Source organism: Leishmania donovani, chromosome 32 (genome assembly GCF_000227135.1).
Source record: "Leishmania donovani BPK282A1 complete genome, chromosome 32".
NCBI classification, from domain to species: domain Eukaryota; phylum Euglenozoa; class Kinetoplastea; order Trypanosomatida; family Trypanosomatidae; genus Leishmania; species Leishmania donovani.
In genome coordinates, this window is record NC_018259.1 from 621,427 (window position 1) to 638,026 (window position 16,600).

General features: G+C 58.0%; 4 protein-coding genes across 4 annotated transcripts; all 4 read right to left on the minus strand.

Annotated features, from left to right (window-relative positions):
• Positions 1-776: 776 nt before the first annotated feature.
• On the minus strand, positions 777-2,972 carry LDBPK_321650 (hypothetical protein, conserved; the record flags this gene model as incomplete). Its single annotated transcript, XM_003863533.1, has 1 exon — positions 777-2,972. One exon carries the CDS (start codon positions 2,970-2,972, stop codon positions 777-779), a length of 2,196 nt encoding a protein of 731 aa, XP_003863581.1.
• A 2,763-nt stretch (positions 2,973-5,735) lies between these two features.
• Positions 5,736-7,001, minus strand: LDBPK_321660 (phosphomannose isomerase; the record flags this gene model as incomplete). Its single annotated transcript, XM_003863534.1, has 1 exon — positions 5,736-7,001. The coding sequence occupies one exon, from the start codon at positions 6,999-7,001 to the stop codon at positions 5,736-5,738; it is 1,266 nt and encodes a 421-aa protein (XP_003863582.1).
• Positions 7,002-10,958: 3,957 nt separating this feature from the next.
• Positions 10,959-11,453, minus strand: LDBPK_321670 (helicase-like protein; the record flags this gene model as incomplete). The annotated part of the gene is made up of 1 exon (XM_003863535.1): positions 10,959-11,453. The coding sequence occupies one exon, from the start codon at positions 11,451-11,453 to the stop codon at positions 10,959-10,961; it is 495 nt and encodes a 164-aa protein (XP_003863583.1).
• Positions 11,454-11,975: 522 nt separating this feature from the next.
• LDBPK_321680 (hypothetical protein, conserved) lies at positions 11,976-13,982 on the minus strand (the record flags this gene model as incomplete). Its single annotated transcript, XM_003863536.1, has 1 exon — positions 11,976-13,982. One exon carries the CDS (start codon positions 13,980-13,982, stop codon positions 11,976-11,978), a length of 2,007 nt encoding a protein of 668 aa, XP_003863584.1.
• Between the last annotated feature and the right edge of the window lie 2,618 nt (positions 13,983-16,600).

Sequence of the window (16,600 nt, forward strand, 5' to 3'; positions counted from 1 at the left end):
AGGGGAGGCTTCATCAGAAACGCTTCGGTGTACTGTGGAGTTCTTCCTTGTCCGCCGCACCTAATTTTCGTTTCTCGTGTGATACAGCGCCGCCACCGCATCCTAAACGGGTGGTTTCCATTGCAGAGCCACTCATGGTAACAGCAGCACTTGACTACGGAGTTGCAACGCACCCCCCCCCCTCCACATCAAAATGCATCAGCCTACCTCACGGAGGGCGTCTCTTACAATACATCGCTTTGGCTGTTGTGTACGTCTCGTCCACATATATATATATTTATGCAAGCATATGTATATATATATATATATCAATGTGTTGTTCAGCAGAGAGCCGTCGCACTCCGCAACCAACGAAACACATGTGCCGGAAAAGATGATGAGCGACGAGAAGCATCTCCTCTCCCTCCCCCTTCCCCCGCGTAAAACGGAAAAAGATGAGCAAGAGAGAGAGAGAATTCGTCTCAGGCAGCAAATCTCGTAGAGAGAAAGAGAGAGAGTCATCCTTTCGATGCAACGGTGGTGCCCCCCCCCCCCACACACACACAGACATCTTCAGCATCGCGACGACGAGAAGAACAGGGAGGCACATGAAACGAGCGTGAGGGCGTCCGCCCTCTGAAACATGCGAGGGCATCCCATACACGCGGCATGAGGATAGCCCCTCCACAACAGACGGAAGCACTCACAGTACCCCATTGCGACCTCGCCTCTCCCACGGCTTCTCCCATATCAAAAAACTGGACAGTTGTGGCTCATTCTCCTTTTATCGACGCCGCCTAGTTGGGATGGGATTTCTGCCGGAATCGCTCCTTCAGCAAACGCAGCTGCTCCTCCAGGCGTCGATGCATCTGTAGCACGTTGCTCAAGGTCCCTGTTTTGTGTGTGGATGACGCATAGAACTGCGTTGACGGTGTCCGCTGCGCCGCGCTGCCCTCCTCAGCTATTGGCGACAAAAGTGAGCCTCGACGGCGGGTAAAGGATGCGTTTGAAGGTGTTGCCGTCCACCTCACAGACGGTGGCGGATGAGCTTGCAGCGCATCAGAGAAGGAGGGCTCAGATGAGCGGATGCCCTGAGGCGGTACATACTTGTCCTCATCCGGCGCTGGCGGCGACAGGAGTGCTCGGCGCGAGCTGCAGAGATAATACGGCTTGACCAAGACCTGCTTCGGCCGATGTGTCTGCCATGCCCCGTGCCGCGAGCGCACCGCTGCTGCTGCGGTGGGCCGCATGAAAGGCGCGCGCATGGAAGTCGGAGTAGCCGCGCCGGTCAGTGACGACCGACGCGAAGCGGAGGACGAGTTCATTGCCGCGGCAGACGGCACGGGCGTTGCATCCACGACACAGGGTACGAAATGTGCGCGCTCCTCAACCGAAGTGAGCCGCGCAAGCGCTGTGGCACTGGAGGTGGTGGGCGACATCGGCTCCTCCGACAACAGCGGCGGCGTTTCTCGGAGAGCTGCTCGTGGAGACGCGCACGCGGGGCCGTGCGCAAGGCGAGGGGGCAGCTGTTGCGTGGCTGGCCGCCCGGGCGACTCTTGCAGCATCTCTAGGTCTTGTCCACGCTGCTTGCGGTGCCGATAAGAAACGCGCGCTACACTGTCTAAAGCACACTGTGACGAGCAGCACGGTTCCACCAGAACCGTCCTCAACGTCAGTGACGGCGCCAAAGGGAGCGCGGGAGGAGAAGAGCCTCGCGAGGCCGAGAACACTGGGAAAGACAGCTCTGATGGGACTGGATTGCTCTCAAGCACCTCCGTTAGAGGCGCTCGCTTGCGCCGATGTCGACGTGATCGTTCTGACGCCTTTGACTCTTCGCGAGGTCCTGTTTCCGTCACTGGCACCACTGTAGTTTCCTGCTTAGCGTCGTCTGAGGGATCTCGCAGCAGCGGCGGTGTCGCCGTTCGAACTCGATCGCGATCCTCTGGGGCAAACACCTGCGCATCCACTGGCTCACCAGCATAATTACGCACCTCATCGAGCGGTACAGGAGGCGCCATCCTCTTCGTCCGTTTTGTCCGCTTCGCCGTGCGGCGACGCCTGACCTTCACGCCGCTTTCTTCGGCTGCACCCGGCATGTTTTCGAGTGCCGGGGCCGCTGCCGCTGGTCCATCTACTTCGGTGGCAACGATGACTGTTACGGAGGTGGACGGCGACGGCATCTCGCGCACCACGACGGTCGGAGACGAAACACTATTCGAGAGAGAGGTCTTCGCGACCAATGTCGGCTGCACTGGCGGTGCGGACGTGGTCAGGGGTTCCTCTAGCGCCACACAAGGTGTGGCTGTGCGCAGCCAGTCGAAAATGGCCGCTTCCTTCTGCTTTGACAGATACGAAGCGTCGAGCGCGGCTCGAGGGGACGTGTTGGTGTCGAGCGCAGCAAGGGAAGCCACAGCTGCTGTCCGAGTCGCTGCGACCGGGTTCGAGGTCAGCGGCACCGTGCCCCTGACAGACTTTGTTGGTGTGGCAGGTTGCGCACGTTGGAGGTCTTCGCCAGCTCGAGGTGCTTTGGCGCGCTCTGCGTCGCTTTGCGCATCCACAGCAGCTCCGCCGCTGGAGTCCGCTGCGGACGGAGGAAGTGGCCGGTAGTACCGCCTCTGCACATATTTAAGGCGAATCCACCTCATTACGTTGGCTGAGGTGTCCCGTTCCCCAGGTTTGACGTAGCTGGTCGGAATGGTGGCCTCGTAGGCCCGCTTGGCGCGCTCGTTGCCCATCTTTGACATGAAGGTGATCTGCTCCGGTTCCCAGAGATCCATCGTGCAGCTTTTTACCTTGCTGATATGCACGCCCAGCTGACGATGCAGGCCGCTGCAGCGGATGCAGATGAAGATGCCGAGATTCACGCTCGCCCACGTCGGGTGACGCGCGCTGCAGTCCATACACTCATCATTGGCGGGCTGCTTCAGCAGCTCTAGTAGCTGTCGTTGATTTCGCTCCTGCACTTCTTTGGTCTGCCGCTGTACGGACGCCATGTAGACGCAGCGCCTGCAAGAAGGAAGCGATTGTGGGGTGCCACGTGGGACGGCGGCGGCGGAGGGGGTGGGCGCTTGTGGGAGGGAGAGGGAGAAACAAGGTGCGAACGGGCTCGGTTTCTCTGATTCGTCGGCAGCGAAAAAAAAAAACGCCGCCACGTATACGACCCCACCAACGCCCTGGAGCAAGAAGAAACACAAAGCGGCGAAAAGCACACAACAACGACAGAAACCAAACATAGACAGAGCGAGAGACACCGCCGGGGACGCACGAGGTGACTGGTGCGGATGCGACAACACCACGTGGTGTCACCTCCGCAGTTAGTCTCTCCCTCTGTAGCTGACGTTGTTGTGCCCGCGGCAATCCGTCGATTCCACGCCGCTAGAAAGCGGCAGTGGGAGGTGAAGGAAGGAACAAGTCGGTCTCTGTGTGTCTGTGTGTGTGTGTGTTACTCTTTGCGGTGTTGGCCTATTTCTTATTCAGTCTAGTGTGGTAAGCACGTAGGCTCCCTGTGCGTGAGGTCCTCCAGCACGCGTGGACGAAGAGGGAGCGAAGGAAAGGGACCATCGATCGGGAGAGACGCGCCACCAGCGCAGCGCGGAAGGACAGGGCCATGAATGGCACACACATACATGTGTGTGTGTGTGTGTGGTTGGGGGAGGGAGGGAGCGGGTGACGGACGTGTGCAGCCAAGCCGGAACCACAAAAGGGAAGAGAGGAGAGCGAGCGAGAGAAGGCACACAAGTGAGGAGAACGTGCGCAGTGCACGTGCACCGATAAAGGAAAAACCCACGCATCCATACATCATCTCACGAGGCAGCCGTGAGCAGCGACAGTGAGTCTGCTGAAGCCGGATAAAAAAAGGAAGGAGCCTGGTGCGCTGTGTGAGCCTAGCAGAGCGCCAGAAACAGCGTGCTCCCTCTATCCTTATCACTCCCCGTCGCAAAAAAAAAAAACAAAGAACTGATGCGTGCCGAAGCGCAGATGCTGAAGGCAACTGCAATGGACGTGGATGGCGAAGAGGCAGGTCATGCTAAACCCTCTTTCTTTTTCTACTTGCTTTATTTTTCTGGTCGCTCGTTTCCGCCGTGCTGCACCGTGCGAAGTATGATTTCTCTGACATTGCACAGGGCACATTGGTTCTCCTCTTTTCCCGCCTTTCTCGCACCGGCACATATGCTCAAAATCTCACACACCCATCTTACCAGCACGCCTGAAATTGTCCTGCGCGCACATCTGCGACACAACGAATGAAGGAGGCACCCCACCGACAGAGGGCGGCGAAGCAGCAATGGGATAAGAAGTCCTAGCATCAAGCGAGAGAGAGAGAGACATCATGCCCGCGGGGCGAATAATAACAGCAAAAAAAAAAAAGAAAGGCGAAACAAAATGAGAGGAAGCATCCGTGAAAGCGTGCGCGAGGAGATACAGGGTGGGGAAGGGGGGGCGGGAACATCGACGACAGCATCGGAGGCATACACACGCAGGAAGAGCGCGCGAGCGAGAGACGGAGTGTACATGCGTGCACGACACAAGCGTATCGGGAGAGGAGAGAGTGACGGTCCAACAAGCAACAAGATAAATACGAAAAAAAAAGTCCTTCCTCTTTTGTTGTTGTTTACAAAATAATAGCCTCTGCGTGGGCCGCAGTGCTCACCTTTTCGGAGTGCATGTGTGGACATGCAGGAGATGGGGCTTGGTGTGAATGGAGCTTGTTATTGATGCCCTGAGAGAGGGAAGGGAGAAGAACAGAGAAAACACATGGGCAGACAATAATAACACAGCTCAGCAAAGGAGATCGGAGGCCGAGCAAGAATCACGTTTCAAGTGCAACGACAAGGAAGGGCACCCGCGCATCACTCGCTGCTGCATACGTATGCCCCTCGCATCCTCGTTGTCATAGTGACGAGTAGATGTGGTCCTCAGACAACACGCGTCCCCACTCACCAACCGCGACGCGTCCTCCACCCTCATCGGTTTCCGCCTTGCTCCGATTCGCTTCCCTCACGCGGACTATTCGCGTTAAGAAGCCCAACGAAACAAAAAAACATCGACAATGAAATCCGCCCTCGACCCGACACCTTCATGAGTTTCACACCCCGCAGGCGCGCTGTACAAAAAGAAAGAGAAGGCATCTGCAGAAAAAAAAAACAGGACAACAGAACGAGACGGGAGACTGCGCGCGTTGCCAGCGCCCGAGCACACACTAGGCGAGATGGGCAACAACACTAGCAGCCAACAACAGCAAAGCAAAAGGGAGCCGACAACAAGACCACAAAAGGGTGAGAGAACCAGCGAGAGAGAGAGCATGAGAGGAAGACAGAAGGCGCGCCAAAGAAAGCAAGAGAATCGTGAGAAACTGTTTTTTTTTTTCGTGTGTGTAGAGCTTAGGTAAGGCTTGGGGTGTGCGAGGGGAAGAGAGAGGTGTGCGCCGAGAATGTGTGCGTGCTCTCATCACGAGCGAGCCTATCAGCTGCCGTGAGCCTCTGTGCACGTGTGGGAGGTGACACGTTGTCTGTCAAATAGAACGCCAAGGAGGCATGCGCTCTCGTGTCCACACAGACACGCATCCGCAAGCGCGTACAACACGGTGGACTACGAGGTGAAAAAAAAAAAGAAAAACACAAGGTGGGGACAGTACTTGAATCACCGTGTTCTACCTCTTGAACCCTGGCGCAAGACAGCGACGGACGTCTTTCATTTACTTGTCACGGAGGTCGCTCAGCACGCACCACCCAGCGTCAATGCTAAAGGGAGCTCGGCTATCTGTCGCTCAAGTCGTTGGTCGACGCAACGAACACAAGCGCCTTCGCTCCCTCAGCTTGGCACGTCACCTTGCCGTACGGCACCGCAAAGCAGTCGCCGGCGTTTACCGTCGTCCCGTTCACCTTGGCAGACCCCTCCAAGCAGAAGCCCAGGCCTATCGTCGGCAAGGTCACGGAGGTCGTCCCTTTGCCAGAAGCGTGCTCGTACTGCATGCGGTACAGCGAAAAGTCCGGGAACTGTGCCGGTGGCCGGTAGTACTGCACCTGCCACTGCGCCGCGTCCTCGCTGCTCTTCTTCTCGTGGCGGGCAGACGCAAGCCCGGTCGTGTCGTACTTCAGCATGCTTATGAGCGTCGGCACATCCTTCCACTTCGGCGTGAGTCCAGCACGCACGACGTTGTCGCTGCATGCCATGATCTCGACACCGTCGCCGCTGATATACGCGTGCGGCTCGCTGTCCGATAAAAAGAGAGCCTCCCCGGGCACCATCTGTACGTAATTGAGGAAGTAAACCATCCAGCAGCCGACATCATCCGGGTACTGCCTGTAAATGCGAACAAAGAGCTCGTCCTCGGCACACTGCGCGCCCGTCTCCTCGATGCGCTGGAGGTGCAGGCGCAGCGCCTTCGTGACGATGTCGTCCGAAGCAGCGTACACGTTCGTTATCATCGCTTTCAGCGACTGCTTCTCTTCGTCGCTGTCCGTTGCAGGCAGCGCGCTCTCCGGCGCCATCATGTACTGACCCAGCACCGCGTCGGCGCCCACAAGCTCCGCCAGCTCCGGGATGCGCTTCAGATACGCGATGATGGCGCCGAGCGGTCGGAAGCAGCAGAGTGCCTCAAAGGGGGTCAAGGCGCAAATGAGCTCTGGCTTGTGGTTCGGGTCCTTGTACTTATCCGGCCTCGCTGCGTGCAGCTTCTCGGCAAGCTTCTTGCACGGGTGCGCCTGGATGGACAGCGCCGTACGAATCGACAGAATCTTCAGCAGGTAGGGCACTGTGTCACGGAAGGTCGTGGCCTGGTGAGCTTCTGAAAAGTACTTCTTTTTATTCTCTGGCTGCTTCAGGAACTCCTCGAGCAGCTGCGCGTCGCCGTCGGCGATCCTGGACGGGCAGTTGGGGTGCGTGCCTACCCACAACTCCGCAAACATCTTGCCGGACTTGTCGTTCGTCAAGCCCTTCATCTTTGCCACGAAGCTGGACGCGGCATCCTTGCCCCAGGCATAGTCCTGATGGCCCACTTCAAGCTTTACGAGCTCAGACATATGCACAGAGCGCAGTTGCTTGCGTGGAAGCTGGTGGTTAGGCGGAGGAAGGAAGAGGAGGCACGGGACGGGTGGCGGTGGTGACAGTGTCTAGTATGACGAGAAGGACAGGCACGTGAGGTTACTAAACAGCCCACCAAACAATATTATATTGCTTTGCTCTTGGCCGCTTGAAACCAGCGAGACACGCCGTACGTGCGCGAGTGGGGCCACTGCTTCTGGCTTGCCGATGATTTTATATATATCGTTTCGTGTAAAGAGAAACAGCAGGAAACGTGGGCCGAAAGCGGCTGAGGAATATGGGGAGGAGTGGGGGAGAGACTGAAACCCGATGAGAAGAATGCCAAGAAGCAGTGCGACGCGTTACCGGGACAGAGCAACAAGGGAAAGGAAGAGCGACGCAAGCGAATCGATCAAGGGACACCGGGGGAATAGCTGTGCTGTTGGGTCCGTGGTTCATGTAGCAGGTTCTCTCGCGGAGAGGTGTGTGGGCGAACGTGTAGGTTAATGTGTTGGCGCGTTATAGATGGAAAGGGGAGACGAAGAGGGAAAAGATAGAAGCGCGGCACGGTGCGGCGGAAAGCAGCGTGGCTGCGGTCTCAAGTGATACGCGCGAGAAGCGCCATGGGCTTATCCCTCTCCCCTCTGAGACATCGCGCTAGCGTGCATCCGTAAGAATGGCGGCGAGACGCGATGCGGTGTGTCGCGGCACAAGGGCCACAGCAGGCACAGGTGAACGCAGCTCACCCCGCACAAAGGGCAGCGTTCGCCTGCGGAGGCAGGTTCGTCGGTCGCTTTCTACCTTGTAGGGATTTGATAGCAGTGAGAAAGTGGAGCAGTGATCGCACAGGGACGAAGGCTGTATTCGAGACAGCGAAAGCGGAACAGAATAGAACACCCACTCTTCCCTCTTCCCTTGTCTTCCAAACAGACAACTCTGAGTGACGGAGGCCGGTGTTCTGTGTTTATGTGTGTGTGTGCCAGACTTGTTCCACACACTACGTACACAACAAAACGAGCAATAAGAAAAAAACCAAAGTTGGCAGAGTTACATAGAAGATGCAGAAGTAACACCTACATATATAGGTAGATAGATCCGCAACGTTAGGTAGTCCCAGTCGCTGCTACGGGCATGGCACGTTGCTCGCACCGTCTTCAGGGATACGCGCCACCTCTACCGAGCTGATTCTCGGCCAAGGTGAGAGGGAAGGTAGAACAACTGTCCCGAAAGCGGCATCGACCTCCATGCCGCCCACGTCTTTGCCGCGGCCTCGACGCCTGGGATGTTTTGGGTGAAGAGCAGCGAGGGCCTGTGCACCGATATCATCCGCGGAGAGAGATTCAGAATGCGCAGGTGCTCGAACTTGCGCACGCGACTCGATGCGACGTAAACGAGGTGGTCACACGGAAACATGTCGCCGGCGTCAAAGAGCACGGCATGGTCCAGCGTAACGCCTTGGACTTTGTGCACGGTAAACGCGTAGGCCGGTGTCAACGGGATGCAGGCAGCATCCACGGTGAAGCACCAGTCCTGCTTCGTGATCGAAATCGGCAGCGTGATCCAAGGAATCGCGACATCTTTGCCGTCTGCGTCCATCCGCACTACAGGCACCTGCACAGCGCTTGCGGCGCCGCCCGGTCCGTTCCCTGTGGAATACACGGCGACACGCTCCAGCAGGTTTGCCGGAGTCGCACGCGCCTTCATCTCCTCCGGCAACAGACCCTTACACGCCGAGAACGATCGAAACCCAACCACCCTGCCAAGAGAGCCGTTCACATACTGAAGCGTCAAGTTGCGTAGCAGCATCACACGACACCCGACTTTCAGCAGCTTATCCTGCAGCACGGTATCCTTTCGGATAGCCTGGCGCAAGCTCTCCTGCATAAACGGTTGCAGCCGACGCGTTAGCTGCCGCGCATCCACAGCTTCCACACGCACGAGTTCTCGCGGAAACAAAGCACCCAGTGGCTGCAGGCGAGCGACTGCACGTGCGTACTCCTGAGCGCCATTGAGGTTCCCCGACGTGGCCTTGCTGTTTCGGGCGCTGGGGACTCCAGACCACATCTCCAGTACGTTCTTCACAGTGCATCGTCGGTCCTCTGCGATGCAGTGAGTTGCGCCACTGCAGCGCACACACACGGCAGACAAGGATGTGGAGTACGAGAGCGGTGAGGGGAGGCCGTAGACCTGCACGGAGCCGCGAGGAAAGAGGCAAACCTCCTCCAGGTTACGAGCGACGCCAATCGCCTCCATGTCCCGTAGTCGCCCTCGCTGCTTGAGCGCACTTCTGGCACTTCCAGTAGGGGAACAGAAACGATAGTGCACAAGCAGTGCGGCTCCCCACTGGCCGCCGTCGTCGGCATCTTCTTGTCTCTGCCCTGTTGTAGTACCAAAGGTAGGCGGGCGCATCGCCTCTGTCATGGTGAGCTGCGTTGGAAAAAGTCGCTCCTCTCCCTCCAGCTCCAACATCTTGCGGTCGTTGTAGTTCTTGACAGCCCCCTTGGTCGGTAAAAGGCGCACGGCATCCTCGACCGCCGCGTTCAGAAAACCGGAGCGCGACAGTCGATAGGGAAGCCTGCCCTGCCGCAGGCGATTCAAGTCGGCGGCGAACCGTTGATCCTGCTGGCGCTGTGGTTCGCGAAGCTGCACATGAAGGAGATGGTGAGTGAAGCACCAGCTCTCAAACATGGGCTTGTCATAGTACCACAGGTCGCAGCGGCGGCCCTTCCCGGCGCTACAGTGAGAAGCACGAGAGACTCGTTTCCTTTTGCTGTGTTTGGCAGCCGATGCGCTCTCTACCTCAGACGCGGCCGCGTCGACGGCGGTGCGGCACGACTTCTCTGCCGCCTCAACGGGGATCGCGGCCTCGTCTGCGGACGGCTGCGCATCGTCGCTCTCAGGACTGACGCACTGGCAGACGATGCAGTCGTCGTCTTTGTTGGACCTTCCGTCACCAACTTGACGGTACCGCCGCCGCCTGCCGAAAGGGGCGCCGACCGAGGCGAACGGCGTGAGTTGCAGAAAGTCGCCGGAGAGAATCATCTGCAAACCCCCGAACGGCTGACTGGCGTCACGCCCTGCCATGCGACGGGCGGCCCGCTCAAAAGACTCAAGCACCCCCGCGTGAAGCATGGAAACTTCGTCGATGACCACTACGTCCACCTCCGCGAGGACCCCGGTGTTTCTGAATTGCAGTCGACGCGGGTGTCCGAGTTTGTCGACCGAGGACCCTGTTGCGAAGTCGTCTACGACCACCTCTTCCTCGATTCCTTCACCATCGCCGCCCCCGTTCTCTTGACCGTCGTCGATGTCGAAGGCGGCATCCGTGGGTGGCGGCTGCGTCGACAGGTCCGTCATATCATCTGGGGTGGGTAGAGGCACGCCAAAGGTGCTGTGAAAAGTGTTGCCACCGATGTTCAACGCGGCAATACCGGTGGAGGCCGTGATGGCGATGCGGTATCCCTGTGCCGTCAGTTTCGCTGCGATGGCGCGCAATAGGTGCGACTTGCCGGTCCCCGCCTCGCCCCCAATGAACAGCGATGCACCTTGGCACGCCAAGTCGCACACAGTGGCTTGCTCCCGTGTCAGCAGAGATTCCGTTACTGCTTTGTCTTTCGCCGGCAAAAACACAACGTCGGAGGCCGTGCTCGCCCCTGTCAGATCAGCAGCACCGGCAACGTCAAATCCACTGCGGCGCTCCATCTCCCCTTTCTTCGCCATTGACTGTGATCCACTGTTCTGCGAACGGCACTTTGTCCAATGCTCGCTGCATCCGGTACGCTGTGCAGCCGCAGACCTGAACGAGTCCGGGGTCGAAGCACCCGTTGGGAATTGCGGAGCCCCACGCCGGGGCGGTAGCGGCGGTGCATTCTCCCAGTGAACAGTTGCGGTGGCGGAGGTAGCGGCTGCGCTTCCCTTCACGCGCGTCTCGACTTTTTGTGTGAGCTTTTTCTGCGCTATTCCGCACCGGATCGAGCGGCACCGCATCGAAGAAAAAAAAACGAAGAGAGTTGTGCGAGTAAGGGTTCTGATAAAAAAAAAGAGTTCACCGTCGAACCAAGGAGGTCGCCCTCTCTGCCTGAGCAGCGGCGTTCGGTTCCAGCGACCCTCAACGCCTGTGTTGGCCTTGTCTGTGCGTGCAGGTGCCAGTGCAGAATCGTAGTCAAGAGTGGAGCACAGAGTGGCAACGATGATACGAGAGATTGCAATGGATGAGAGGTGGTGGTGGTGGGGATACAAAAAAGCAAGTGCGAAAGGAGAGCAGCGCCGCCCTGAGGAGGGAGGCGCACGTAGACATGCCCACACACATACACAAAGCAAGAGGAGCGGGGAGTGGCGGAGCAGCCAGTCCCCGCAAAAGAAGCGCTCACAAACATGTGCACAACACACCGAGCGGTCGAGAATTGCGGATCGCTTCGCTGGAGGTGAGTGCTTGGATGGTGCGGCGGCATCCGTCGCTGGGCTGCACGGCTTTCACTGATGTGCTGTACGCACGTCAACGCTCTTCTCCTTTTGTACCGTCTCGCAAGACTACAAAAACGCACAGCTCCGTCTCTCATCGCGTGCGGGCGTCGGTGCCTACGGCAAAGGGTACCGACGCGTGCCCGCTTTGGTCTCTAGGGGACGGGCCGGGGAGGAGGGGTGGGGGGTGGGGGGGGCGGACGCCGTCGTCGTTGCGACCCTCCCCCCGCTCCCTCCCCCCAAAAAAAGGAAACGGTGGGCACCAAAAGTGAATGCGGATCTATTTATCCAAAACAACAGTAAAAGAAGAACACACACAGCGCGAACGTCCGGCGGCGGCGGGGCGAAGATGCCCGCCACACGACAGCATTGCCGGCACGGCGCGAGCGGCGTGATAAAAGACACGGCGATGGTGTCCTCCTGACATCATGACGCAAAGGAGGACGTCTATGAAAAGCACTGAATGACAAGCCCAGGAGGCCAATAGGCACAAGAAACAGCTGCGTTTTCGCTTACACATCCATGAAGCGAAGCACCGGTGGCGGGGGTGCGAACTCGGCGTTTCGTGACCGCGCAGAGACCGTGACGCGCTGATAGGATGGGATGTCTTGGCGCTGCTCCTCGGCGACCAGGGAGTGTAAGGACTGCCGAAGCAGTTTCAGCTGGCGGTGCTCCTCGGCTGTCACGTACAAGCGGTGGCAGCGCACAGGTGGGAGCCGGTACTCCTCCGTGTCGCCCTCAGAGTCGATGAGCCTGCGCATTCGCAGAAGGGCAAACAGCTCCGCACCGGTGACGGGGCAGAGAATAGTAGCCTCCACGTTCAGAGAAATCGGCTTTGGTCGTGCAGCTGCCTTCGGCGCTGACTTGCGTGACCTGGCAGCCGTGGACGTACTCCCCTCCCGCGTCGCAGGCCAGCGCGCCGCTGATGTTGACGACGGCGCGTGCCGAGACCCGGAGCGTCGCGGCGCTGAGGAGACACGATGCTGACTCGATGCAGTCGTCCGCCCACTCCTCCCTCGATCACCTTGTACGCGCCCTGCCATCGCTGCCTCAGGTGACCGACGGTACTCGCGCGAGCTCACCCGCTGTTCCCCGGCGGTTGGGTTGAAGTGCGCATCGCTTGACGGCATCCGTGAGGTCCTGAGGTGATGAGCGGTCGGGTCGCGGAAGACACCACGCGGCGCATTCGCCGTGCCTGCTTTGGTGGATTGCGCGCCGCACCGCGACCACTGCCATTCGCGCGACACCGCCGTCGTCTCGTCGCCGTCGCCTGCTACAGAGTCATGTAGAAACCCATGAGTAAAGAGCCGAGTCTCGCTCGCATTTTCGGTGGCAGGCTCCGCGGCCGCCGGGAGCACTTCCACATCCACCGAGGAGTCACCTTGATCATGCTGGCACCACGACGATGTCGGTGGGAGTGGGGCAGTGTCGTGCGAGAAAGAGTCATCCTCGCCCGGCGAGCGCGTCGGGGTGGCCGTTTCAGCGCGCGTGCCCGGCGGTGGCCGAGGTGAAGGACTTGAATCGTCAGCATCACTCACCGCACGAGACTCGGTGAGGCCTCTGTGAGGAAGCTCTTCCCGGGGCGCTGTTGCGTCATCACTCACGGCAGCCTCGGCGGGAGCCCCTCTCGTTGATAACGGCACGACGGAGTGTGGAGAGGAAGTCGTGAGCTGCATCATCTTCTGCCGCAACCGCTCCTGTACGACGCGGAAGGCATCAAAAGAGGTCGCCTCATCGGCAAGCATCGTGCCAACGATCGTGGCGTCGGCTGCGGTGATGCGCGACTCCTCGCGAGGAGTGTTCTGTGGCGTGCATCCTTCGCCATTGCGGGGGGTCAGATTCACCGTGTTCGCGGCGAGTGACGCCGTGGGTCGGCGAGGGCTTGGAAACCGCTCTGGAAACCCACACGAATGCGAGCCGGCAACGCCACACGGCATGAATGGAACGGGCGAGCAATCCATGTTATCTTGTCCTGCGTTGGCAGCGAAAGCTCCGGGGGAAACCGTGGCAGGGGCTTTGGGCACCGGGCTTGGCAGACCACCCCTGATGCGTACGATGTCGTTTGTTACGCCAGCCTCTGACAAGGAGCCGGAAGCGTGGTGCCGTGCAAGCTGCAGCATCGCATTCACTCCAGATCCAGGCTTCGCTGCACAGGTGCGTGTGATGAAGGCTGGCGGGCTGCTCGTGCCGAAGTGGTGACCAAAAGCAGCATCCTTTCTTGGGGCGCTGTGCACTTGATTCACGTCGCGTTCGCTGATACCATTTGTGCGCGGCACTTGACTCTTGCTCGTGACTGGCCTTGAGATAGGCGCCGACGATGGCGGTGTAGACGTGGAAGCTATCGGGTTTGTGGCCGCGGGTGCCGCCGCAGAGCCTACTGCTCTCGCCTCCACAAAGTAGCGATGCTCGAAAACGCGACGCTGCTGCTGCTGTTCCTCTTCCCGTTCTTCGACGGTGTGGCATAGGCTCGACAGGCGAGCTCGCATCGCGCTCATACGGGTCTCGAAAGCGTCGCTCATGGTGAGGTACACAAGGAATGAGGCGCACCCATACGCGTCCAGTCTGCGGTCGCGAGAAGAATTAGCCCGAGAAGCAGAACGATCTGAAAAAAAAAAGCGTCTCCCTCAGTAGTCTGCTTTCGCCCTCTGCATCTGCGTAGCCTGGAATATGGGCAGTAGTGTGAGACGCGTGGAAAGGGATGGTTGAGAATGCAGCAGGTCAGAAACAGCAAAGAAAAAGGAACACGCAGAAAGAGAGACAGAGAGAGAGAGCCACCGAAGAATACGGAGGAGGAGCCGGGGTAAGGACTAGATGAGTAGCGCACTAACTACTTTCATCCCCTACGCCATCCTCTGCTGTACTGAAGACCACGGGCAGCTTGATCAAGCAATGGCGTTACGCATGTCGCCGCAAAAAGGAGGAGAATGGCACGCTACCCTCCCCCGCCCTATTCCTACTGCAGTTACAGCAGCACACACCACGCATAAACCCCACCCACCGGCGTCACTTCGCCGTTCGGCATTTTTATTTTTATTTTTCTTTCCGCTGTTCAAAATCTGAATGGCCCCCACCCCCGAATAAAAGAAAAGGAATCAGCGAAAGCTCTACACACGGTGTATATGCGACTTAGCTAACGAGTAATATGAAGGCGACCGGTCACACAAGCGCACACCCAGGAGAGACCGACAAGTAACGTGTTCAGCACGTGAGCAAAACATCACACAATGAGAAGGTCCATCGAACGCAGTTGCGCTTCTCACCGAAGTTTCCCCGGCTTCAGCTTTCTCCTCCGTGCCCCCAACGCATGTGAGCGTGTGCGGGTGTGCGTGCTTGAGCGTCGCTCCGGCGGTGGTTCATCCGGAACCCCGAAAGAGCATCGCGTATAAACAAAGCTTTAAAAGGTAAAATAAAAAGAAAAAGGCTGAAGGAGAAGCCGCACACCCGAAGCAACAACAACAATGTTATGTGCGCCCCCCCCCCGGATGTGCCCTACGAAAATCCACGCGTCCGCCTCCTCTCCCTCCTCATCTGTCCCCAGCTTCGGTGAACAGAACAAGAGACGCAGACGCCGAGGTTACGGCACACGTGCACAAATATGGGCGACGGCACGCTCACAACACTCCAGAGCGCAATGGACCGATTCCTCCAACATTACGAATGTGTGCCCTCACTCGTGATGGAAGATCGAGCAGAGAGACGGGGCACACAGGCCACTGCACCTGTTGCGTCTCTTCTCACGACCTGGTTGTCTTGGATGTGATATTGAGATGAGACGTAACACAGAAACAACAAGCTCCCACACGCGATCGAGGCTGAGCGTGAATGAGCCACGCGCACCACCGGGGCACACACGCACACACACGCACAGGGCCGCGGAATGCGGACGGACCCAAAAAAGAGCAGGTAGGCTGTGAAAACGTCCACAACAGGAGAAACGGTTCCACGATACACAGCTACATCGTACATCGAACGAGGGTGGCGACGGGATGCCAGCAGACAGTCGCCAGGAAACATGCATTAATGCATACTCCAGTATCCGTCGCTGTATGCACGCGCCCGTCCGATGTGTGCTTTTTCTGCGCCCATGTGCAAATCCACGAAGGCCCGTACCACTGAAACCTAAGCGAAACAAAAAAAACGGGAGGACAGACAAAAAGAAAGAAAGAAGCCCATCGCCGGCTTGTACCTCCTCGCCAGGTGCGGTGTATAGGCTGGACGGATCCGCTGTCGGCGCGCCAGAAACGAAGAGAAGCGCGAAGAGACAGAATCCTAAAGGCGTGAAGAATGAGCCAGCACCGCCCCGCTTTACCTATTCATCAGCAGCCAGCGCGGAGGAAAGGCAAAAGGGGATAAAGACAAATATAGCAGAAGGCGATGGTCCAGCTTGCTCAATCAACCGCGGTAGAGCCGGGTAGCCTCGATGGAATGCTTCACGCATTCCGTTTTTCTTTTGGGTATTTATTATACTCTAAATCCACGAAATACGTATTAGGTAGACCTTTCTCGACATCTTCACGTAAGAGCTCCTGTCCTTCGTTTTTTTTTGTCTTTGCCAGCATGAAGCACCGCCTTCCCCAATTACACGTGTGCGTACATGTCGCTCTGCCTCGCTGTGCGTGTGGGGGGAGATAAAGAGAGGCAAGGCTGGGTGGGTGGGTGCTCGCCTGTGGAGGCGAGGAATCAAAGGCACGGAAGGCGCTGAGGCAGAGCCGACCCCCGTTCCCATTTTCCACTTTTCACTTTACGCTTGCAGCATTGAATTCATTCGGATTCAAAACAAGACACACACACGCACACGAAAGCAAAACAGAAAAAAAAAATACAAAAAGCGCTGCCGTCTTTCTTTTTCTCCCCATCCCGTTTTTGCGTGCCCACATCGTCTCGCTGGCGCAAGCGTGTGTCGCTCCTTTCATGTCTCGCCCTATCCTCAGCCTCCCGCGTCTCTTTCACATCTTCTGCATCAAGTGTGAATATTTCTCCGTTTATCAACGTGAGAAAGACGCAGAGGCCGACCGGGGGGCCGAGATGGAAAAAAGAAGGAGGGTGTGTAACACGGAGGGCCGCACGCGCAGGCACAGAGTGCGTCCTTTATTCAATAGCATGCACACGCGTCTATGTTGTGTCTGTGTACAGAAGA